Here is a 23718-nt window from a genome sequence, read left to right on the forward strand (position 1 = left end):
GCCGCCAACGGCCCGCTCGCATCGCCAAAGAGGCGACCGTCCCCGCTGTGGCTATGATGACAACCAGGATAACCAAGTGTTAATATTGTCATCATTATTAGAACAATGTTGAAATTTTCAGACTCAGATGATATAAGTAACATATTTCATAAACTTTTCTTCAAAAAGCCATTATTTGATACTGTAATGTATTCAAAGTCATTAATAGTCCCTAAAAACCCCATTCCTATAGCCTTACGACCTGCTAGAGAACATTCTGGAACTTTAACAAAAATTCTGGAATCTTTTCGCCAAAAATAAATAGACTTCGATTTCTTGCAAAATACGAATTTTTGTATTCTATTCTTATCTGAAACTTGAAGCGTTGAAAAGTCGCTGAAAGTTATTTCCGATCTGTATTAACATCATAATCTCTTCTCTACTTGGAATCACGGAAATTAATGCTTGGAATTGCTGATTTTTGCTTTTTGTTTATCACTATCATCTGACAATTTTTGTAGCATCAATCAAGAATTTCTTCCGTTTTTGGAAATGACTCAAATCCGGAGATGATGTCAATTGAAGCAAGTTATTACTCAACTTCTGATCTTTTTTCTAGAGAATTCATACAGTTTGATAAGAAATTGATAGCATGCTGAAGCATACAAATAGAAGAACAGAAACCGATATCAGAAGATCATTTTCAAAAATAGGAAATGATCGAAATCTCGAGATTCGTTTCCGTTCAAGTAACAAAAAACATGATAGTTTGGAAGTTGATTCTTGAACTGATAATGAGGAATTGTTAATAATCAGCAATAACATTTCTCATTTGCTGATGACTTCTTGAAAAAAATACAATTTTGGGGAGCATGGAATTCAGTTGAGAGATTTATCAGTGCTCCTAAAGCACAGTATCAGGCGATAAGATACACAAAAACGTATTTTCCAGTTAATTTTCTGTTATTTTGGCCGTTTTCAGGAGTCTGGATCTTGGCTTTCGAGTTTCCGATCACTTTGAAAAATTTGAAGGGTGTAAAAGAGACCTAGATTAAAACTTTGCATTCACAGAATTTTCGGAAAATTTCTAGTTTTTCATCTATGTGCCGATTTTTGAAAGGCACCTGTTTTTTACATTTTCAATACAAACACTGGCCAAAGAGGGGTGTCTCACAGAAATCGACAAATAGCTGAAAACCTAGGAAAGTTTTAAAATTAGGTTCATTTTTTTTACCCTCCAAAGTTTTCAAAGTTATCGGAAGCTTGACAGCCAAGATCCAGAATCTGGAAAATGGTCTGAAATCAGCTGGAAAATGCGTTTTGTATATCTTATTGACCGGTATTGTTAATATCATTTATACACAAATAAAAATAAACTACGGTGTGGTTTATAATATCAGAGACAAGGTTTTGTTTCAGTTTCCATGTAAAGCCTCTGGTATCAATCAAACAATACCGTAGTCTTGCAAGGCATTGACCATAGTGCATATCAACAATCAAGCCTTCAGAAGATACAAAATCTTTTCTCTTTAGACAGTATTTTCCGTTTCGTATGATTTCCCTTTTTGCCCATTACGTAGTGTGTAGTTTTAAATCCAAAGCTATAATTCGATGTGTCGTTTTGACCACCATTAGAACACAGATTGAATGAAAGTGTACATTTTTGCAATCTCCTACGTGCAGAATCGAACAATTTTTCACCAGATTTATTCGCCGCACACAACGGCAGATTGAGTGGGAATTAAGCGACACCAGAGAAACACAAATCATTCATCGAGATGTAAACCGTTTTTGTAGTCATGAATGGGAGAAAAGGGCTCTGAAGACTAATCGCTGAAAATTGGAAACACGGGGATTCAGGTCATTTTAATGATCCTGAAAACTATAATTTCTGACAATCTCAGTGGAGAGCGGAGCGACGAATAGTAAAATAAATGGGTTAAATCGCGCCGAATGCACACCAGCCAGCTGTTTGAAGCGCCGGAGGAGCGGCAAACATGCTGGCATGAAACAAAAGTAAAACTCCATTTTAGAACTTTTTTGCACCATTTAACCTTTATGAGGTATAGAAACCGTAAAACCTGTGCATAATAAAAGGTTCCACAAGTTTGAGCTCAATTATTTCGATTTTTATGCAAGAAATCAAAAAGTGTTAACTGATAAAATGTTTGTGATATTGTGATGAGCAATTTATCAGTTGACAACTTTGTGATATCTTTTGCAGGGAATGGGATTCCGTTTTTCCTCTAATAGAAGTCCATGGGCTACTATTTTTCAACCTCTCTCTCAGCGTGGGCTTATTAGAGGTGGGCTTCTATTTTTCAATGATTTATTTTCAAAAAAAATTTTATTCAAAATTTCTGAAATTTAACAATTCGGAAGTTAAGAATTCTGAAATTCAGGGTTTTGGAAAATTCGAAATTTTCATTTCGCAATTCCAAAATACCGAATTTATAAAATTCCTAGATTCCAGTATCTCAAAATTCAAAATTCAGGAATTCTGAAATTCCGGAAAAATTAAAAAATCTAGAATTCTGAAATTCAGAAATTAGAAAATTCTGAAAGTGAGAAATTGCCGAGTTCTAAAAGCACAGTTACAAAAATTCTGGAATTTTGAATTACCATATTTTCTCTAAAAGAAACCCTTGGGCCTCTTTTAGAGATGGGGTCTTGTATGAAACAAAAGAAAAACTCCATTTTGAATGTTGAGAACATTTAGCACCATTTTACCTTTATGAAAAAAACAAACCTGTACAAAACATACATATAGATGGCCGGACCGGGCCGAGCCGGGCCGGGCCGGCCAGCCTGCCACAAAACCCTCGGCCCGGCCCGCGGGCCGGCCATCTTTTCCACAAGTATGGTACATAATAGAAGCCCCCCCCCCCCCCACTGTCAAGGCTGAGCTCAATTATTTCAATGATAACTTTGTTATACAATTTGCAGGGAATGAGATATACGGGCTCAAAGTTGAGGATTTGGGTAGAACTTTATTGAAGTGTTTACGGTATAATGGGAAAATCACCGAATGGGATTCTAAAAAATTGAAAGTGTATCAAGCAATTTTTATTCACAGAAATACAGTATCATGTTCCAATTCAAACATATTCTCAGACATTTTCAAATTACTTATAAACAAAACTAATAATTGGTTTTGCTAAAACTACACTAATTTTGAAAATTCGTTCAGAAACAGAATTTTCAGATAAATTACTAATTTCCTCAGCCCCACATATCACTGTGTTTTTTGTTTTGTTTGGAAATCCTAACATCACTTGTACTGTAACCCTTCCAATGCTTTATTCTGTTACACCTCCACTCCTATGTTTTCTCATTTTTTTTTTTACTTTTTTTACTTTACCTAATTTGCTCAATTGCTGTCCCATTCTCAGAAAATGGCTCCAAATGGAAAAATGCGAGAGATTGTCTCAATCCACATCGGTCAAGCTGGTGTTCAAATCGGAAATGCTTGCTGGGAACTCTATTGTCTCGAACACGGAATCACTCCAGGTGGACTGATGCCAGATGATACGAGTTTCGGAGTCGAGGATCAATCATATAATACGTTCTTTTCGGAGACTCCAGCCGGAAAACACGTTCCTCGTGCCATATTCGTGGATCTTGAGCCGACTGTGGTCGATGAGGTACTTTTTTTTGTTTTTTTGTTGGTTCTTTTTTAATCCTATATCCATTCACCGAACGATTAAGCAGAGATAATTTGAACAACTAAATATTTCATTGAAAAAAAACGGACAGGGTTTTTATTATTATTTGCGGGGGCGACGGATCAAATATATCTTTTGGTGGTCATATGGCACGTCATCTATGAATGAGAACGGTGGGAAAATTCAACTTTCGAAGGATGAGTCGACCGTATTTTGTGTTTGCTGTGTTGTTTCGAGTGTATTGTCTGATTCATTCGGATTTCGAAGTAACAAACCACATGGCAAGAAAAGGGGAAGGAGGGCCGAAAAGGGATGGCAATGTGGGTTAATTGGATAATTAGTGTTTAATCGAATGAACTTTCATTGTCCAAACACTTCTCAAAATAATTTATCTTTTTTCCCAGATTAGAGAGAACAATTGCTAGGATTTTTGGCAAAAATTTAATTTTTTCAAAGAATATTTTTTGAATACTTTTGAATAGTTCGCAAAGTCACTCTCACTACTTTTCATAGTTTTTTTTCGGTATCTAAATTCCGAAAATTGAAAATTATGTTCGAGTTCCAATAGTTTTCAATTCGGGAATCGTGAAACTCAACCTTTCGGTTGAGCTTCTTTTTTCAAAACTTTCAAAGTTGAGAAAGTCAGAACTTTGAAAAATCTGTAAGTCAAAAACACCAGAAATCGGAAAATTTGAAATTCGGAAAATGAGACATTTCTGTGTTCATAACTCTTTAATTTGAGAATTCAGCCTATCGAAATATTTTGGAAATTTAGAAAATTTAAGTTCCGATGTTGAAAAACTCAATGAGTTGGGAAATCTCGAGTTTAAAATTTCAGAAAAGTTGTAAAAACTTTTCTGAATTATGAAGTTTTCAAATTAAATTAAATCCAAATCTGCAAAATTTGGACTTCCGAAACTTCTTTGGGTTTCTGAATCTCCGGACGTAGATTTTCCAATTTTCCGAAGTTCCGATATTTCGATTTCCAAATATTTGAATTCACTAATTTTTCAATATCCAAATTTATTACTTTCCAAATTTCCGATTTCCGGTTTTCAAACTTCTCATTTTCGCTGTTTTTCGAAGGATCAAAAACTTCTGAATTGAAAATTTCTGAATCTCCGAAATTCGAGAGTTCGAAAACTAGAGATTCAGAAATTCAGAGACTCCAAAATTCAAAAACTAGGAAATTCGAAAATTCGGAATTCCAGTAGTTGGGAAATTTTTTTTCGGAATTCTAGTAGTTGGGAAAACGAGAAATTGCGATTATTTTAGTGGAAAATTGTCTCACATTTTAAAGGTCTCGCTTTTGAAAGACCGAAGTAATCATTAACCAACAAAGCAGCTGAACCATATCAGGAGAAACTTCTAGAACAGAAAACAGTTTTCCCAATTTAATCCCATACTTAAAACTTTAAAACGACCGAAAGCTTTACGAATTTCTCATTTCCTTTAATATCGGAATTGTTTTTGAAATCAGAAATCATAATTCTTCCAAAAACTTTAAAGTTTTTTCCAGGTTCGCACTGGCACCTATGCGAAACTCTTCCATCCGGAACAGCTGATCAGTGGAAAAGAAGATGCTGCAAACAACTACGCTCGTGGTCATTATACCATAGGAAAAGAGCTGATCGATGTGGTGATGGATCGTGTCCGTCGTCTCACTGAACGATGTCAATCTCTTCAAGGCTTCTTAATCTTCCATTCTTTTGGAGGTGGAACTGGAAGTGGATTCACTTCTCTTGTCATGGAGAGACTCTCGATTGACTATGGAAAGAAAGCTAAACTCGAGTTCAGCATCTATCCAGCTCCTCAAATCAGCACTTGTTAGTCAATATTTTACAGAATGACTTCAAGTAAAAAACACAATTTTCAGCGATGGTAGAACCATACAATTCTCTCCTGACCACTCATACAACTCTCGAACATTCCGACTGTTCGTTCATCATGGACAATGAGGCAATTTACGAAATCACAAAAGTGAATCTCGGCGTTCGAAGCCCCACTTACACTCATTTGAATCGTCTTCTTGCTCAAGTCGTTTCCTCAATCACAGCTTCTTTGAGATTCGATGGAGCACTCAATGTTGATTTGACTGAATTTCAGGTAGTTTTTATTGAAATTTGAAAATGCTAAAATGTTGGTTTCAGACAAATTTGGTACCGTATCCGCGAATCCATTTTCCTCTTGTCACTTATGCTCCGATCATTTCAGCGTAAGTCCATTCTTCTGTTGAAACAGATTACTGTAGGACAAAATAATCGAAAATGAGAAGGATTACTGTAGGGAAGAGAACAGAAAAAATGCTCTGATGTGTTCATCTGGAGAATGTTATTAAAATTAGGCTTGCATAAAACTCAATCAGATATTTTACAATAACTAAGGTTTCCAATTAAGTGTTTTTCAGAGAGAAAGCATATCACGAACAGCTATCAGTGTCTGAAATAACCAATTCTTGCTTCGAACCTGGAAGTCAAATGGTGAAATGTGATCCAAGAAACGGAAAATACATGGCATGTTGTCTTCTTTATCGTGGAGACGTTGTTCCCAAAGACATCAATTCTGCAATTTCGACAATCAAAACAAAACGAGCGATTCAGTTTGTTGACTGGTGTCCAACTGGATTCAAAGTTGGAATCAACTATCAGCCACCTACAGTAGTCCCCGGAGGAGATTTGGCAAAACTGCAAAGAGCTGTCTGCATGCTTTCGAACACTACTGCGATTCAGGAAGCATGGGCTCGTCTCGATCATAAATTCGATTTGATGTATGCGAAAAGAGCATTCGTTCATTGGTATGTAGGAGAAGGAATGGAAGAAGGAGAGTTCTCGGAGGCTCGTGAAGACATGGCAGCACTCGAAAAGGATTATGAAGAAGTCGGTGTCGATTCTTTCGACCCGAACGATGATGAATACTAACACCAACGTTCAACTAAATTTTACATCATTTTATTTTTGTATTCACCAAAAAAGCACTAATTCATTGTATTGAACTCATATATGGATATATAATTCAGACAGAATAAATTCTATGAAAAAGACAAATGAGATGTCATTGCATAAGGCCTTTGATGCTCGGATTCTCGAATATGGTGGCAAGTGACGAAAAAAGTATTTTGAGTAATAATATGTAAAGCATTAGTGACAAGTGAAAAAGAATACAACAAGAGAACTGACACAGAACAGGGCGCACGAGATATTTCAGCTGAAAAGGGGGACAATAAGAATTCAGACAACCAGTTTAACGAGTTAGCTATAAACATTGGCTCTGGTGTAAAGATAGTAATATGTGAAAACTACTATTTCTCTTGAAACGTATGAGAATAATCTGGATGAGAAAAGGGAATAGTGAATTCAAGAGGTTTTTTTTATAGTAGTTTATCCAAGATGTTGGTCATCCCTCCATTGAAACTTTCCGTTGCCAGATCCACAGTAAACGTTGGGATTCCTTCCTGCAATGAGCGTCTGATCGTAATAGTCTCATTTATGATTAAAATAGTTATAAAGTTACTGAAGGTAGTTAAAGAAACGTTCTTAGCTTGTGTATGCCCACAAGGTGACTATTGAGAGAAGACTTACCACAGGGACACCTCGTTGTAAGTTGCTGACGTTGATTCTATCCGAATTGTTCGTCTCCTCAGGTTTCCAGTTTAGTGTGTTGAGTTCAGTGTGCTCCTCGTTTGTAGCATTCACTTTACAAGTGATGCAAAACGGTGGGATATTCAAAAACCGTTGCGGCATCATTGCCATATCGGCGATTCGTACCATGAGCCGGTATCCAAAATCGAGAACATAAACACGGTATAGCTGCAAATCAAGTATTATTTATGAGTCCAATTTTAGGTGACATACCTCTTTATTTTCCTCTTTGATAATCATTCCGCGAGCCCACTTGCTGCCAATATCTGAGTCGTGAAGACGAACAAGACATCCTTGACGTGGCTGCCATCCACCGTTCGGTTGTTCCTTCACATTCGCCCCTTGCATCGAAACTCTGGAAAGAACCGTTTCTTGTATAATGAATATATTTTATTCAACTCACTTTATCTCTTTTTCCATTTTCTCAAATTCTTCAACAGCTTCTACAGGACGTACGGCGAAATGAGCGAACTTTCGAAAAAAGCAAAATGTAACATTCAATGAGGTTTGCGGTCGTGAAAATGCAGGATGTACGAGTGGTGCACTGAATAAATCAGTGCTGGGACCTTTGAGGTCTCTTTCGATTTTTTGAACAACTGCAATTAGAAAATTTGTATTTTATCTTCTGAATTTGCACATACGGTCCATTTCGCCCGGTACATATCTATACTCTCCTTGATGAGTATAGAACATCGCATGAGCTACCCTCGACTTGATGAGTTCAGCTTTTTCTCCGGTCTCCTGAACCAGATGAAGGATCACGTCGCTCATTTTGAAACTGTTCGTGCTGATTGACTTGATGTAGTTCCAGACAGCATCATCAATTCTGTGAGGCTTGTTAACGTCTTCCTCGTCTTCGTTTTCTTTGTTTTGATGCATCTCGGTTTCATTCCATATTATAAGACTCTGAAATCAACTGCCATTTATTTCACTCGAGCTGAATATCTCACTTCATCTCTATCTATGGTCATGTTTTTAAAGAACTCGGGCATAGATTCTTTTAGGGCACATAAGTAATTTTCCTGTTCGTCGTAGTTGTCTCCGGGTATTCTGAAAGTTTACAATGATTCAAGTTTCATCCGAACAACCTCACATGATTCCTTTGTCTTTGAGGAAGTAGACGAAGTCGGTCAAATCCATTTGTCCCCCTTTCTTCAACTTCAGGAGTTGTTTGCAAAGTTTTCTATTCAACAACTCATTTGAATTCAGAGAACCCGATGGATTGGTATTGGCGGGACTAGGACCAACGGTAATGGGATCTCTCGTTTGGACAGACGCTTGTGTGTTACCATATTCCGTACGGAATTTACTGGCCGGAGGGGAATCATTGTTTTCTTCTGAAAACTGAGAGAAGTTGGTTCCATTGGAGTTTCTTGAGTCTGATCTTCTTTGACGATGATCCGATGGCGGTGAGTTGTGTAGCCGATTTGGTAGAGGTGGAGTTCGACCACGATGTTCATCGCGTGAGTCATGTCGGAACTGCTGTTCGTTCATTCTGAAACCACTGTCGTCCCTGTATCCATTACCGTTGCGCGGAGGAGAGTATTGCCGATATTGCGGTGATGATGGACGCCCATTGTTATAGCCATGTCCATCGTTATAGCGATCTTGTCTCTCATAGCTATTCTGTCGGTAATCGTTGTAGCGAGTATCGTCATAACGCATTGGTGGCGGTGATCGTCTACCGTTGTCATGCCCGCCGTAGCGCTCATTTCCACCATACTGATCTCCTCCGTAGTTGGATTGCTTATCATTTTGGTATTCGCGACGATCGTTATCAAAGTATCTACTATCATTGTTGTATCTTTGAGAATCCCTGTCGTAGTAATTGGAATTTCTACTTCGTGGGGATGGTGGTCGAGATGAACGCCGATAACGTGGAGGGGATTGAGGTCTCACATTCTCCTGATAACCGCTGTTTCTGGAGTTGTCTCTGTTGAACGAGCCATCACTGTAAATATAGAAGATAGTTAGAACAAACATCAACAGAAAACGCACTAGTTCGAACTTTGGTTGCTCGCGTTAGAAGATCCGTTCCGACCCAGCGGCCGCTGATTTGCCAGGTAATCAGGTTGTGAGTTAGAATGATTTTCTTGTGGTCGAAAAGATGATCCGTGCGTTCCAGCCGCCCCCCGCTGGTTCAAACCGCCTCGGGGGGGACGGGAGTTATTGAAACCTCGGAAGCCTGAAGATTTTTTTAGAAGTTTTTCATGTACATAAGGGAGATTGATTGAAAGCGTTAGATTGCGGAAAATGATGTTCCTGATCCATTTTCAGTGGTCAAAAAGAAAAAAGATTAAAGCTTTAGGAATATGGAAATTGTTGATCCACAGAAAGAGAAGCCAGTCAGCCTATTGCAATGTTGTTTACCTTCGCGACCATTCCTGTTGAACTGGTTTCGTGGGACCGCAGCTCCTCTTCCACGTACAGCTCCTCCTCTCCCTCTTGCGCCACCTTTTTTTGCATTTTTATTGTCCGCGACGGAATCGTGAATGTTATCCATTTGACCACCTGCTGAAATCGCTTTCCACTCGCCCTGCCCACAGCTGCGAAAATGCTCCGAGTTTTGCAATACTTGAGCCAGGGTTTTATTGAGCTTCCGCAGCTCTGATTCGGTATAGCCGCGATCATATTCACCGCTGAAAACAGAAATTAGAAACGATTTTTTTCCGTAATTTACAGAAGCAAAATTAGCTTTTAAAGATTGGAGTAGGTAAAAAAGTAGACACTCCCGATCATGCTAATCTTTTTTGCTCAAAATCGACTAATTTAATCAATTTAGGCAATTTCTTGAAAATGGTAAACCACTTTGGTAATTTCTCAACGGCTCCCGTAAAGAAAATCATCGTAATCTAAAAGTTTCGGTTCTTTTATCTCGATTTCTATTGCTTTTCGACAACGTGTTGAAAACCTGAAAACTAGTCGAAAATGAATTTCTGAAAAAAAAATCTGAAAAGTTGCCGGAAAACGGACGAAAATTGTATATATGAAAAGAAAAAATTTCTAACTACGGTAGTTAGACCACAAAGTTCTCTTCTCCACAACTCCGATTTTTGCATACCAGCATGATATGCCTTTAGCCATTGAGTTTTATTTTTAACTTACTCAACAAGTTCGATAAGATTTCGTTCCGAAAACGAGTTTTGGAAACCATGTGCAGTACAAACGCTATAGATATTAACAGCGAGTTGATCTTCATCACTAAGCTCATCGCAATCCATTTTTGATAAATCTGAAGAAAAAGCACATTTAGGAACATACGTCCATAGAGCGTTGTTCAAAAATTCTGAGGGTATTCAAACAGTGCAAAACTGGAATGGAAGATTTGAGGACAATCGAAGCTAAAGGTTTAAATATTTGCAATGTTTAATTCAATGAAATACAAATGTTGTAATATAAATAAAGATCATAAAAAGTTGAAAAAAATACTTCAACATGAGAACTTCAACAACAGATCAAAACAGAATAACAACAATTGAATGAAGTTTCGATACTACCCTGGATCATTTCTTATAGTTGACATTTGGAACAAGCTTCCATGCGCCAATCCCGCAGGCTTGAAAACTCTTGGATTGGCTCAGTAACTGACAGACGGATTTGTCGAACTCCTTCATTTTAGATAGGGTGTAGCCGGGACAACAATATAATTCGCTGAAAAAAAGCTGAAGTTTAAGAATTATGTTGTGTATGCTTGTAAACTATTTTATACCAGTGTATATATAAGTACGGCTGAGGTTTGCTGAACGCATTCTCCTCAATTTTTAAAAAGATCATTTTTGCACCCTCCGAATTATGTGCCCAAACATACTCCACAAGTCTCATAATGTTTGGTTCCGTGTACGTATTATCCGGTCCTTTCATCTCACATGCGGTATACATATCAATGATGAGCATATCTTCGTCAGTGAGGTGACTGAGATCCATATTGGATACTACCCTGGGAAAAAAAACTTGAAAGCAGAATTATGAAAATATTGACAGGTATAAAACAGTTCGAAACTGAAAAATAAAAGATTGAAGAACGATCAAAATTAGAGGTTCAAAATTTATCGGGTTCAATTAAATGAGATCTATTTCAATGACATTATAACTAATAATCACAAACACACAAAAGAAGATATTTACCACAACAAGATAATACATTATTCAAAGTCAAAATGAACAAATAACGAAAAACAAAATTATGTCAACTTTTCAGTTATTCCAGATGCTTTTTTCTTAAGAACAGTATCACTTTCATCTTGCCAATTTGTGGTAGCAAGTAATTCAAGCACATCATTATCTGCTTCTTCTGCACAACACAAATGCTCATAAAGTCGCTCGGCTGCTGATTTTCGTAAAACTGGCTTCGGACTGCCCAGACTATCCAGAATCTAAATTTCAAATTGATCATTGAAATCAATCGTGATTCCAACAATCTCACCATAGTTAGAGCTGTTCGGTACACTTTACTTTTCTTTCCACAATTCAACAACTCTGCTAAAGAGTCAATAGAAAGTCGTTGGCGTGACATCAATGGAGATTGCACTGCGATCACCTTCATGTTTTCCACTATATTCAGAATTGCGTCAGATTCTTCTGGGCACTCCTCGTAAACACCCAAATTCCCAAGCGTTTGTGGGAGGACCTGCATGAAGCTGTTTGCAATACGAGCCACTTTTCTCGAGTTTTGGAACATAAAAGAGAATGTTTCTAAGAATTGATCAAATCTCTGAAACTTCAAATTAGATGGAAAATAAAAAAAATAGTAACCTACAGGTTTATCTTCGCAAATGTCTCTCTGGTACTCCAAAAGCAACTGTTTCGCAGTCTTTTGCGTTCCTTCTGCTAATCCACCAGCCGATACAACGATTCCGAGAATAAGATTCTCGTAATAATCTTCTGCCAAACTCAGAATAGGTGCAAGTTGGAGTAGTGCTCGATCAGCGATAAACTCTTTGGGGTCAACGTAAATACTTCGAAGAAGATCGATATGTGGTAGTCGTCGACCAGTTATCTCGCACTTGATCAATTTTAGGAGAGCTTCACAAGCCCGCTGAATTGAATTTCAATAAGATGTCGATAGATGGAATAGCAAACCTCTCTAGTCCTTCCTATACGTTCAGCGCTCTGTTGAATCATATGACGAGCACTTCTGACGACATGTTGGTCAAGAAAAGACGGCTCGGTTTTGGCTAGAATCAGAATATCTGCCATGGCGCCCATACTCGCTTCTCGAACCTGAAAATTTTTCTCATTTTGAATCAAAGGATAAATTTGAAATCAGAACCGGAAAGCCGAAAAAAGCTTATTAAAAATTATAAAATGTTTGAAAACCTCAAAAAAAACTTACAAAACGGCCCACATCGCCTTTAGAGTTCGTCGTATAGTCTGTCATTGCCTTGTATAGTGTTTCGAAGCACTTCTCTCCAATCCGAGAGAAAATTTCTGTAGGAGCTTGCACGGAAATTCTTGTGATGGCGAAGACCGCTTGTTGCCTGGCAATAGCCCATTTTGCATCAGTTGTATTTGAGCTGAAAGGGTTTATTTTTGACAAACTTTCATTTGGTCGCACCTCAGAATTGTGTTACACAGCGCGTCGAAAATCTCAAAATCGATAACGTCCTGATGTAAAACTTCGCAGAGAAGGCCCATTCCTGTTCTTTCACTTTCTTCTGAACACTTGACCAACTGAAACAAATATATGTTTCATCCTTCTAGTGTGAAATTCTTACCGAGTTTAATATCTTAACCTTAACTGACTGCATTAACTCGCCATTTTTGGACAAAAAAGTCTTCGAAAATTCTGCGGCTGTAAGTTTTGTAAGCGATTGAATGCTCTCTCTTGGATCAACGACTAAATCTAACAGTACATCCGTCCACGTTTTCAACTCATCATCTGGCAATGGAACCTTCTTAGAAGCCGAAATAAGTTCGATGAATTTGCACAAAGTTCTTCGGATCAATGCCCCCGGTTGCGTAGTTTTGTCACAGAAAGGACGTAATACCGCTGGTACTCGTGCCACATCGGTGAATGTAGAAGACATATCCACTCCTCGGAACGCCAACCCCTTAATAAGGTGGCCGGCAGCGAGCAAATATCCATGTCTCAGCAACGGAGATGTTCGAGCTCCACAACTCGCTTTCAAAAAATTATCAATGCTTTCAATATAGTAGTTGTCGCTGATCATCGTCAAAGATTTTTCGCAAATCATTTCCAAAGAAGTGGCAGCTTGTTCGCGAATCTTTTCATCCCAATGAACGACCTTCTTCGTAATTAAATGTCTCAAAATCACAGAAGAATAGGAAGGATATTGAGCGACTGGAACACAATGTTTCTCATAACACTTTTGACGATTAGTAACAGCGAAATAATCGACCAATTGAATGAGTGAAATACCATCAGCCACAGTTTTTTGTCTGCCTACCATCTCTTGTAAAGCAGCTGAAGCAGCTCGCCGTAGATTCACTTCTCTATCGAATAGAGCTCCGCATAGCTGAAAATTAGAAGATTATCATTTGAGTAGAAAAAAGAGCTCACCAGTGATGCCGCCAGTCTTTGTAAATACGGTGCTATCATACTAGGTTCATAAGTTCTTGAGATTGCCCAAACTGCATAACAAGCGGCATCCCGAACTTGATTACCATATTGATGCTTGCCCATTGCATCTTCGAAAACCAAAGAAAATTCGAGAGCGGGTACGACGTCTTCGAGAATATGAGGAAGGAGGACTCCTCTATGTGCTAGCTCCGCAATAGCCATACATGCACCATGACTGTGCCAAGAGGAATATTCAGCCACTTCTCCGAAATGTCCTGAGATAATAGATCCAACGACTTGGGTAGCAAGATCCAAGTTAGGCAAACGGACTGTTATCCGTCCTACACCTTTGGCTGCTGACCATCGCACAGCTGTATCGGAATGACTTAGAGCTTCCAAGACGTGCACCAGAGTCCATTCAACGATTTGTGGGTTTTCAAGTTCTTCTGATTCATCGTCCACCATCTCACTGTTGGCATCGTGGTCGTTCGTAGTTTCCGCAATATCATACTCTGCTTCATTCAATACTCCTTCTAGTAACCGCTTCCCTCTGTTGTAGCTCCACTTGCAAGTTCTAGGTTTCAATGCAATCAGTCCTATCCTTTGAATAACTTTGACAAGGCATTTATTGATTAAAACGCCTTTCTTTTCGTCAATAGGATACAGAAATCCTAGCTCCTCATGCATATTAGATACGTGGTTGACTAGAACTCTTCTATCAACATGTTTCAATATTGCCAGTAGTAGTATCAGATTTGAAAGAAGCGATTTCCTGCTTTCGTGATGTTTCTTTATACTATCTAGCACACGAGATAGAAAACTTGGAACTTTCGGCAAACCATCCGCACGAGAAAGACACTGAGCTATAACGAGAGCGGCAGAAGTCTGTAAATATGAATATTCAGTTGAACAATAGATAGACTTTTTACCTGAGTTCTATTCCAATCCCACTCCATATAGTGAAGTGCCACATTCATTATACGCGTTATTACATTATCTGGATCCCCTGTGGGATCAAACTTTTTCAAATCGAACGGATTTTTTACGACGATCCACAGCCACATAAGAAGTAGATTACGTTGGTTGTGGTCCGTCAGAGAGCTCGTTTGATAAAATTCTAGTGTTCTCAACAGAGGATCGAGCAGATGCACTTGGTGAGGCAGAAGCCTGACGATTGTTTTTGATCCTCGAACAATGCATAACTCAGAAATATAATTCATGGCTTCTCTGGTTACTCGGTTCAATTCTGCATTTTGTGATCTACCTGCAACATAAAAAATAATTATTTTAAAAATATAAAATTCTATCTTACCGTTTTCTAACAAAGTAACATAATCCACTAGAAGATCCACAAAACCGGGGATCCATTTATCGAGCAGACGCGGTTGTTCTTGATATAGATGAATGATACGAGAATATCTCACCAAGGCTATATCAACTGCCGTCTCATCCACTTCTGTGTTTTCGAAAAGAGCAGGAAGTTGCCGTATCAAGTCATTGAGCTCTTCAATGTGATGGAAATCAACAGTACTAGGCAAACATCCGATAATTCCATCTCCGTTTCATCAACAACATCGTCGTCCATTCCTGCAATATTGAGAAAATTAGAATTCGGCCAAATTGATTAATTGTCAATGAAGTACTGTCAATGAACTGTAAATGAAGAACAGATATTTAGTTTAAACTGAATTTGAATTCGAATCAGACAGCGTTCTCGTAAATTCTTCCATAAATATGCGAGATCCCATAGAAACCGTCGTAACTTGCAATGCATTGTCCGCAAACACCGAACGCATTAAACGAAAACTGAACTTTTTTTTTGAATGAATCATTTTGTCCTCTCTTCATAGTTTTCGATAGTGTTTCCTGTGTTTGTAATAAATTTGCTATAATTTTTTAAACATAATTTTTTCAGGCAATGGCTGAAGAAGATCTATCATCTAAAATGAGCGAGCTTTATGTTGCAGAATGCAATGCGGTAAGCGGTTTATAATCAACATTCGTAGAAAGACTAATTCCAGGCAAAAGCTCGTCTTGAAGTAGAAACCGAGTGTAGGAGAATAATTGCGGACAACTACGAAAAAGTTATGACTCAAGTACAGGAGCATTCCAAGAAGTTAGAAGTTCCGACTACGGTAAGTTATGGCATTCCCAAAGTTACTACTAACTTTTGAACCTTTTCAAGGCTAAAATTTGCGAAGTTGGTTATTTCTGTGATGCTCATATTGTACGAACAAATCAAGTTAGCATGGAAATGGGGTCACAGTATTTCGTGGAGTGTAGTGTCCACACTGCCGAAAAAATCGTCAAACGGCGTGTTGAAGAAATGAGAACTACTCGAGACGAAGGACTAGAGTCCATCCGCATTCTCAACGACAAAATAAAGTTTGCTCAAGAGAATTTCGCATCAGTTGCAATTGAAGGTGGCCCAATCGAAATCGTTGAGAAATATGACGATGAAATGGAGCGGATGTTTTACGATAATCGCAAGAAAAGAAATCAGGAGAAGCAGCAGAAGAACGACGAATCAACTGGAAATGGTGGCTCCAAAGATAATAATGCTCACGATAAAGTTATGGATCGTCTCGAAGAACTAGAGAAGATCGAAGCCGATAATAATGAAATAGGAGCTAATGAGTCAGAAGTCTCAGTTCCAAAATCATTCGAAGTTTCCGTTGATGAATTGGAAAAGTTAGAGGAAATGGAAGAAGAAGATGAAAGCACTACTGAAGCTGCGTTAAGATTTGGAATGAATGAACGGCTGCTCGCACAACCGGGAGTTTCACAAAAAGAAATGGAAAGACTTCTAGAGTTTCTCGACGATTGTGACAGGAGTTCCGATGAAGAATACGACGAAGAAGAAGAAGAAGAGGGGGTGGAAACTGAAGAAAATGAGAATAATCGTTCAACTTCTCAAAAAGTAGTAGAGTTGGATTCGGATGATTATGACTCAGATGACGATAAGGCTCACAATGCTTCCAAGGTTCAAGCACACGTACAAGAAATTACTGAGGTATTGTGTCTGATTCACTTCATTTTTTTCTAATGTATATAATTATTTTTTCAGAAACTCGCTTCTACCAAGATTAAGCGGAAGAAAAGTGGAGTTCGATTTGCTGAGAAACTGGAGAATGTGAAAACGTTTCTTGAAAGTGATACTGTAGAGATAAAAGAGGAAGCTGTCATCGAAACTAAATCGATTCTTCGAAACACTGAACCAACTCCAGTAGATCCTAAGGCTCTTGCTCCAGAGCAGAAGGAACTTGCCACAATGAGCACCGCGACATTTCCGGGGGAAATCGTTGAGAAGGATCCGTATGATTGCGAACCGTCTACAAGCAAAGATCCCGCACCTGTGATAACTGAAAAGAAAATTTCCAAGTTCAGAGCATCGCGGAACAGAAATTAAGCATTCCATTAATTTTGTTCTCATTTTCTTGTTGCATCCTTAACTTTAGTAGTTTTTTCTAATGTTTCTCAGACATTTTTGTGCTTTCTGAATATCTTTCCTGTGTTTTAGTTGTTCTGTACCGGTTCCTAAAATGCTCAACTATATACGTAAAACCTGTGTTAGAAGGGCTTGTTCTTCTATGGTTTTTCTATGGCACTTCTGGAGTATCCTCATTCTAGGTCTTTTGTTATGATGGAGACCTTCTGATATAGGTTTTATTGCAAGCTTACCCTGTGACTGAAAATAAATAGTTAAAAATATTTTCTTATTCACCCTCAATCTCTCAGAATTTGTATATTCTGAATTCAAAAAAGACAAGAAGACAGTAATAGATTTAAAAAAAAGGAAGACAGAAGAAAATTCATTATCGTGATGCCAGTCTCAAAACAAAACTGGGAGAAAAACGCAGGTCGCCATCGTGGCAAGTTCCGGAACGAAAAATACCGTAGCCTGATTTTTTTTTTGGAAATTCCGAATGACATTCTTGGTTTTTCGCAGATTTTTTATTACCTTCCTGCAATTTTTTCTTGATGTATGAAAAAATATTTGAAAACGAAAAGGATTACTGTAGGGAAAAATATTTGAAAACGAAAAGGATAGAAATTCGACAATAATCTTGATTTTAGCAGACAATCGAAGATTACAGTAATCCAAAGTAAATCAGAATCAAAAAACATTATTCAGAATCCCTGCATGTCGACTACTTTCATTAACTTTTTCCTCATTTTACATTCAGATCTGATCTGCGGAGGGTATATAAGCTGGAGAAATCGATAGGAAATCAGAGTCCTAATGACGATTATAGAACAGCTGGGATGGATCAAGGAAGAGGGAACTTCCGATTATTCTACGAAGACGACGTTCAATTGGAATCCTCGAATGCGAAGCAAAACGAGGATCGCAGTACTCTTTCACTGCTGGGAAGCTATAAAATGAGATTATGAATAAAATGAAATAACAATAATAAGCGAAAGCGTAGCTCCCTAGCAATAAAAAAGTACATTTCCCTACAGTAATCCTTTTGATTTTTGATCATTTTTCCCTACAGTAATCCTTTTCATTATCGATTTATTTTCCCTACAGTAATCCTTTGGTTTCGATTATTTTCCCCTACAGTACAATTTTTCCAATATTTTCCCCTACAGTATTCATTTGGATTTTTGATCATTTTTCCTTGCAGTGATTCTTTTCATTTTCGATTCATTTTCCCTACAGCAATCCTTTCATTTTCAACATTTTTCCCTACAGTAATCCTCTTCATTTTCCAATATTTTTAACTACAGTAACCTTTTCATTTTCGATTACTTTCCCCTACAGTAATCTTTTTGATTTTCGATCATTTTTCCCTACAGTAATCCTTTCATTTTCAATATTTTTCCCTACAGTAATCCTTTTCATTTTCCAATATTTTTAACTACAGTAACCATTTTCATTTTCGATTACTTTCCCCTACAGTAATCCTTTTGATTTTCGATCATTTTTCCCTACAGTAATCCTTTTCATTTTCAATATTTTTCCCTACAGTAATCCTTTTCATTTTCGATTCGTTTTCCCTACAGTAATCATTTTGACTTTCGATCATTTTCCCTACCGTAATCCTTTTCATTTTCCAGTAGTTTTCACTACAGTTACTGTAGTGTTTTCAATATTTTTAAGAATACAAAAAAAACAACTTCCTGAAAACTCGGGCCGAAACGTGTATAGCCAGTACGCTGTACCGTAGTACCTAGTTGTAAGAATTATTATACCCAACAATTTCATCCTCCCGAATCAAGGATGTTTTACCCCTGAATCGTCATACCACAAAATTTTTGTAGCCACCCGTAATCCACTTCAATTTCGAAAATTGGATGATACCAGTGTATGTGTTTGTGTGTGTGGGGAGTGTGTACGCTGTTAACAACCACAACATTTGCTATTTTCACTCGTTGTCATCTCGTATCCGGCTGGTGGTCTTCCAATTCTTCGTGTGATATCTGACCGACAGGAGGAGCACGCCTGACGCGAGACAAGAATCATTTAATGGGTTCTCCAAAATTTCGTTTCCCTCCTAGTGTCGATTAATACACTACAAGAGAAGAGTGCATCATTTCGGAGTGCGATTGGTGGTAGAATGTCAGCAGTCATGCGGCTTTGAAGGAGGTCGATTGAGATCTTTTAGCTGAATAAGAGCCACAAAATGACATTTAGCATCGAAATAAAAAAAAACAGTTTTCAGGTTGCGTACTGATTAGGACTAGTTCATTGCGAATTTTCGGGAATTGCTTGTTAAGGGATTGTTACGGTGCGCGCGCGGGTTGGAACAATTAAAATAATTTAAAAAATAACAGACTGGTATCATTTAAACCATCTGATGAAGAATATATCTTTTTCGAGTTACGTCCACTTCTACAGCAAGATCAAACTTCATAATGGCATACGAAAGTCCCCTGATTCCCATACCGTCAACTTTGAGCCCATATTGCTCATTTTCTGTAGAAGATGTCAAAAAATCGTCAACTGACAAAATATTTGTCATAATATCAAAAATGTGTTGTCAGTTAATCACTTTTTGATATCTCTCACAGGAAACGATATAAATTGTCTCAACGTTCAAAGTAAGAGGTGGCGTTCTTTTAGAGTGTTTACGGTATACATCGTTTTCAATTGGATAACTTCTTCCTAGCATTTCTCAAGTGTTACAATTTCTCTTTTCAGTTGATGCTCCAAGTCAATATATCACAAGCAGTGTCAGCCGACAGATCGAGAGCCGATGTGGTGATGTGTATGCAATAAATGTAGTAGCAACAAGTACCACCTCGATATTTTCTTCTTCTTCTTCTTTGATTCCACCCGTTTGTCACCACTGATAGCGGTTGGACGGTGATCGATGTGGCTTCGGAGAGGAAAAGAAAGACAAACGGAAGAAAAGAGAAAGAAGAAGGCTGATTTTGTCGCTGATCAAATCAACCTCGAGGGTCCTCCCACAACAACTGTCATTTTAGAAGAAAAGAGCAGCAAAAGAGAAAAAGAAGACGAGTTGTGGCCAAATTTTATGACACGTAGACGAAAGGCGGCGAATGGGATGGAAGACAACACCACGAGCAATCGAGTTGATAACTCTCCGCCCACTTCCAACCAGATCCTTGATAATCTATTGTGAAGTATGAATATTTTTATTTTGTTCAGATTAATTCATCAAAGTGTCCATTCCTCATTTTTTAATTCTTTTCAATTCCACCTACCGTAATCATTCTAATAGAATGCCACCCAAATCGTCAAATGTTAATCCATATATCTCTTTTCCTGTAGAAGATATCAAAAAGTGGGCAACTGACAAAATATTTTTGATATAATGATAAACATTTTACCAGTTCACTACCTTTCGATATCTTTTACAGGGAACGAGATATATGGGCTAAAAGTTAAAAGTTAAGGGGGGGGGGTCATTTCACATGTATTAGAGTGATAACTGTCAGATCACATCAAGTAATAATATAGTTTTGTTTTTGTCACAGATTTTAAAATAAAGTTCATCTACAAGATATATGACTCTTGGAATTTGTGCGAAGTTTACTTCTGTGCTTTTTTTGTAACTCTGAATTTTTGTTTCCAATTTCATATTTTTATAAATGGGCACACAAAGGTTATTCTCTGTCTCAGCGCACATTAAAGTTCTGTTTTTATTCAATTCCTCGAAAAATGACATACCGTATTAACTCTAAGAGGATGCCACCATATATTCGCATTTTGAGCTCAATTATCTCACTTTCTATAAAATATGTCAACGAATAAAATGTGCTTACATCATGACAAACATTCTATCAGTTGTCAGATTTTTGTTATCTTGTACAGAAATTCAGATAGGGTCTATTAGAGTGTTCACGGTAACTTGTAACCTTTTAATTGGTACTGTATGTTTACCCTCCATAATCTTGTCTCCGTTATTCAACTAATTTTTTGCCAAAACCAATGTCTTCTCCAACTTCTTCGCCCACCCCCATCTTCACTCTTGCTATTCGTCGCCCGGTTATGTGTGTTAGATGGCAATCAACGCATCATAACAGACAGGGGCCAAACGAAGAAGAAACGGGGCACGAAACGAACAAGATGGTTTGGCGAGATGGTGGTGGAAACATTCATTATCCACCGACATACACACTCTCCGCCTCCTGATGACACCCATCTGATGGTGGGCGGAGTTTTGGATTACGGTAATAAGAAAGAGAGAAAAGAGGGGTTGAAGAAGTTAGACAAAAAGGTTGGGAGGCTTCGAAATTCTGTGAATGTTATCTAGATAAACATTCAAAAGTTCTAGGTTTCCGTGGAACGATTCATGAATTCTAGAATATTTTGTGTTTCAGTTTTTTCTTAAGCGCTACAGATTTTTATTTCCTTCTGAAATTAATATGTAGTAGATTTTCAAAATCGTGCCAGATTCATGTTACTGAGAATGCCTTCTGTATAACTAGCTAACAATTTTGATTATTCGAAAAGTTCCTTTAATTAGTATTCTACAGTAGCCTACAGTATGTTGTGAACTTCAAAAACCAAAAGCAAAATTTTGTTTCCAGTTAAGCTTAACAACTAAAATTAAAAAAGCCAAAAACCACTAAATTTCAATCTATCGAAAACCTTGAATTTTGTAAGCTGTCAAAATTTTTTATATTCATAATTCCGTAAAACCTGTAATAGAAGGGCCCCCACACTGTCAAGTTTGAGCTCATTTTTTTGGATCCTATGCCAAATATCAAAAAATGTGTAAACTGATAAACTTTTTGGGATACTATGATGAACATTTTATTAGTTGACAACTTTTGATATCTTTGACAGGAACCGAGATAAATTGGCTCAAAGTTAGGGGTCCTTCTATTACAGGTTTTACGGTTTTCAGAATTTATCACGCTGTTCCTTCATGCTGGTCACTACCTTCAAAATTTCCAACAGTCTCAATTCATGACTGTAGATTGCCCTTTTTAGAATAATCCACTTTTTCATCATATTTGAATTCCGAAATTTCGATGGAATCACACTTTTTCTCCGTCATCGACAGCATTGGTATTCATTCGGCCGCAGCTTGTCCTTCTATGATATACTGTCATTCATATGTTCCTCTCTATCTCATCGTTTTGTTCCATCCCACTCACAGCTACTGAAGAAGATCCCTATCGTGGGCACATCTTCGCCGCCTCCCCCGTTCGGATTCGGTTATCGCATCTGCGTGTGTCTTCGCCTCAAAACAACCGCGAAACACCCATCATCCGAATGGCGGCGTTCAGAATCTCATCAGAATGTCCTTTTCAGTTATGGATTTGGATCTTCACTCTAGAGTTATGAAATTAGAGTAGAACCATCTGAACTTAATCTCAACACTGATAATAACACCTTAATGTTTTAATGGTGTGGAACTATCAGGAAAATTGGGGGTTTAGTCTAAATTTGCACAACGCCATTCCAAAGATAACCAAGTTTTGTTTATTCTAATTTGAAAAAAACAGTCTATTGTATTGTATACATCCATTTTGAGCTGAATTATTTCAATTTCTATAAGAGATATCAAAATTTCATCAACTGATAAAATACTGATAATTTAACGAGAAAAACTTTATCAGTTGACAACTTTTTGATATCTTCTGAGGGAACCGAGATAAATAAGGTGAAGTGGCTTCTATTAGAAAATTAACGATAACGTTTTTAAATATTATATTCCAGAGTTTTTGTCTTATGTAATGAGGATGACGAGTTAATACAGCTTGAAGATTTTGTTTGAGTGTTACCAACACTTGTTCAAATTTCGGTATCATTGAAGAGATTTCATATGATACATAAACTACCGTAAACATTCTAACAGAGTGAGTACCCATATATCTCATTCCCTGAAAAAGATATCAAAAAGTGATCAATCGACAAAATATTGTTGATATTACTAAGAAAAGTATATTAGTTTCATAAAAAGAACATTATTTCAAGAGATTAGAGCTGAGAACCCTAATTTTAAGTCAAAATCCGAAAGATCGGAAGCTAGTGTTCTACGTACAAGCTACCGAATCCATGAGGTTCAGTCGCTCCTATATCTTTGAATAATGAATATAGCACTTTCAATGGAAGAAACTCAGTTTCTATACTCGAATCATTTCTATTGAGAAAATATCCGAGTACTTATGCTACCGTAACCCATACACTGATTCTGAGTCTTTTGAATCCATTATCCTTCTTTTGACCCATCTTCATCCGAGACACGTGTCATCCATCTGAATGACCTCTCAATTTTTCAAAAAAAAGTTCTTCTAATCTCCGAAAACCGCAATTTTCACTCTTTCTTTGCCCCGCCGCTCCATGACCCCGTCTCATCTCCTTTCACCTTCATTTCCCCCACTCACCCCCTCCTTCACTTTTCATTTTCCCTCATTTTTTGCGGTCCTCCATCTTCTTCCCCATACCTCCCCTCCAGCCATGTTTCCACCCTTTCCATTTTCATTTTCTCAA

General features: G+C 37.7%; 6 protein-coding genes across 6 annotated transcripts; 4 read left to right on the forward strand and 2 right to left on the reverse strand.

Moving 5' to 3' along the window:
* Positions 1 to 3374: 3374 nt before the first annotated feature.
* Cbr-tba-5 lies at positions 3375 to 6562 on the forward strand (the record flags this gene model as incomplete). Its single annotated transcript, XM_002639431.2, has 5 exons — positions 3375 to 3623; positions 5164 to 5470; positions 5521 to 5750; positions 5795 to 5859; positions 6052 to 6562. The coding sequence occupies 5 exons, from the start codon at positions 3375 to 3377 to the stop codon at positions 6560 to 6562; spliced, it is 1362 nt and encodes a 453-aa protein (XP_002639477.2).
* Positions 6563 to 7011: 449 nt separating this feature from the next.
* Positions 7012 to 10503, reverse strand: Cbr-rsd-6 (the record flags this gene model as incomplete). Its single annotated transcript, XM_002639430.1, has 10 exons — positions 7012 to 7095; positions 7223 to 7450; positions 7496 to 7637; positions 7686 to 7878; positions 7924 to 8188; positions 8233 to 8332; positions 8376 to 9233; positions 9281 to 9467; positions 9653 to 9921; positions 10388 to 10503. The coding sequence occupies 10 exons, from the start codon at positions 10501 to 10503 to the stop codon at positions 7012 to 7014; spliced, it is 2442 nt and encodes an 813-aa protein (XP_002639476.1).
* Positions 10504 to 10785: 282 nt separating this feature from the next.
* CBG04073 lies at positions 10786 to 15256 on the reverse strand (the record flags this gene model as incomplete). The annotated part of the gene is made up of 12 exons (XM_002639429.1): positions 10786 to 10933; positions 10992 to 11219; positions 11474 to 11655; positions 11706 to 11993; positions 12039 to 12317; positions 12362 to 12502; positions 12615 to 12795; positions 12837 to 12952; positions 12997 to 13758; positions 13803 to 14687; positions 14732 to 15066; positions 15115 to 15256. Coding segments are annotated over 12 exons (3687 nt in total), but the record flags the coding sequence as incomplete, so codon positions are not given.
* A 464-nt stretch (positions 15257 to 15720) lies between these two features.
* Positions 15721 to 17211, forward strand: Cbr-uri-1 (the record flags this gene model as incomplete). The annotated part of the gene is made up of 4 exons (XM_002639428.1): positions 15721 to 15780; positions 15824 to 15937; positions 15988 to 16815; positions 16870 to 17211. The coding sequence occupies 4 exons, from the start codon at positions 15721 to 15723 to the stop codon at positions 17209 to 17211; spliced, it is 1344 nt and encodes a 447-aa protein (XP_002639474.1).
* A 2911-nt stretch (positions 17212 to 20122) lies between these two features.
* CBG25254 lies at positions 20123 to 20395 on the forward strand (the record flags this gene model as incomplete). The annotated part of the gene is made up of 1 exon (XM_045243906.1): positions 20123 to 20395. One exon carries the CDS (start codon positions 20123 to 20125, stop codon positions 20393 to 20395), a length of 273 nt encoding a protein of 90 aa, XP_045098274.1.
* Positions 20396 to 21204: 809 nt separating this feature from the next.
* On the forward strand, positions 21205 to 23487 carry CBG25253 (the record flags this gene model as incomplete). Its single annotated transcript, XM_045243911.1, has 2 exons — positions 21205 to 21345; positions 23326 to 23487. 2 exons carry the CDS (start codon positions 21205 to 21207, stop codon positions 23485 to 23487), a joined length of 303 nt encoding a protein of 100 aa, XP_045098273.1.
* Between the last annotated feature and the right edge of the window lie 231 nt (positions 23488 to 23718).

Source organism: Caenorhabditis briggsae (assembly GCF_000004555.2).
Source record: "Caenorhabditis briggsae complete genome, chrI, whole genome shotgun sequence".
NCBI classification, from domain to species: Eukaryota; Metazoa; Nematoda; class Chromadorea; order Rhabditida; family Rhabditidae; genus Caenorhabditis; species Caenorhabditis briggsae.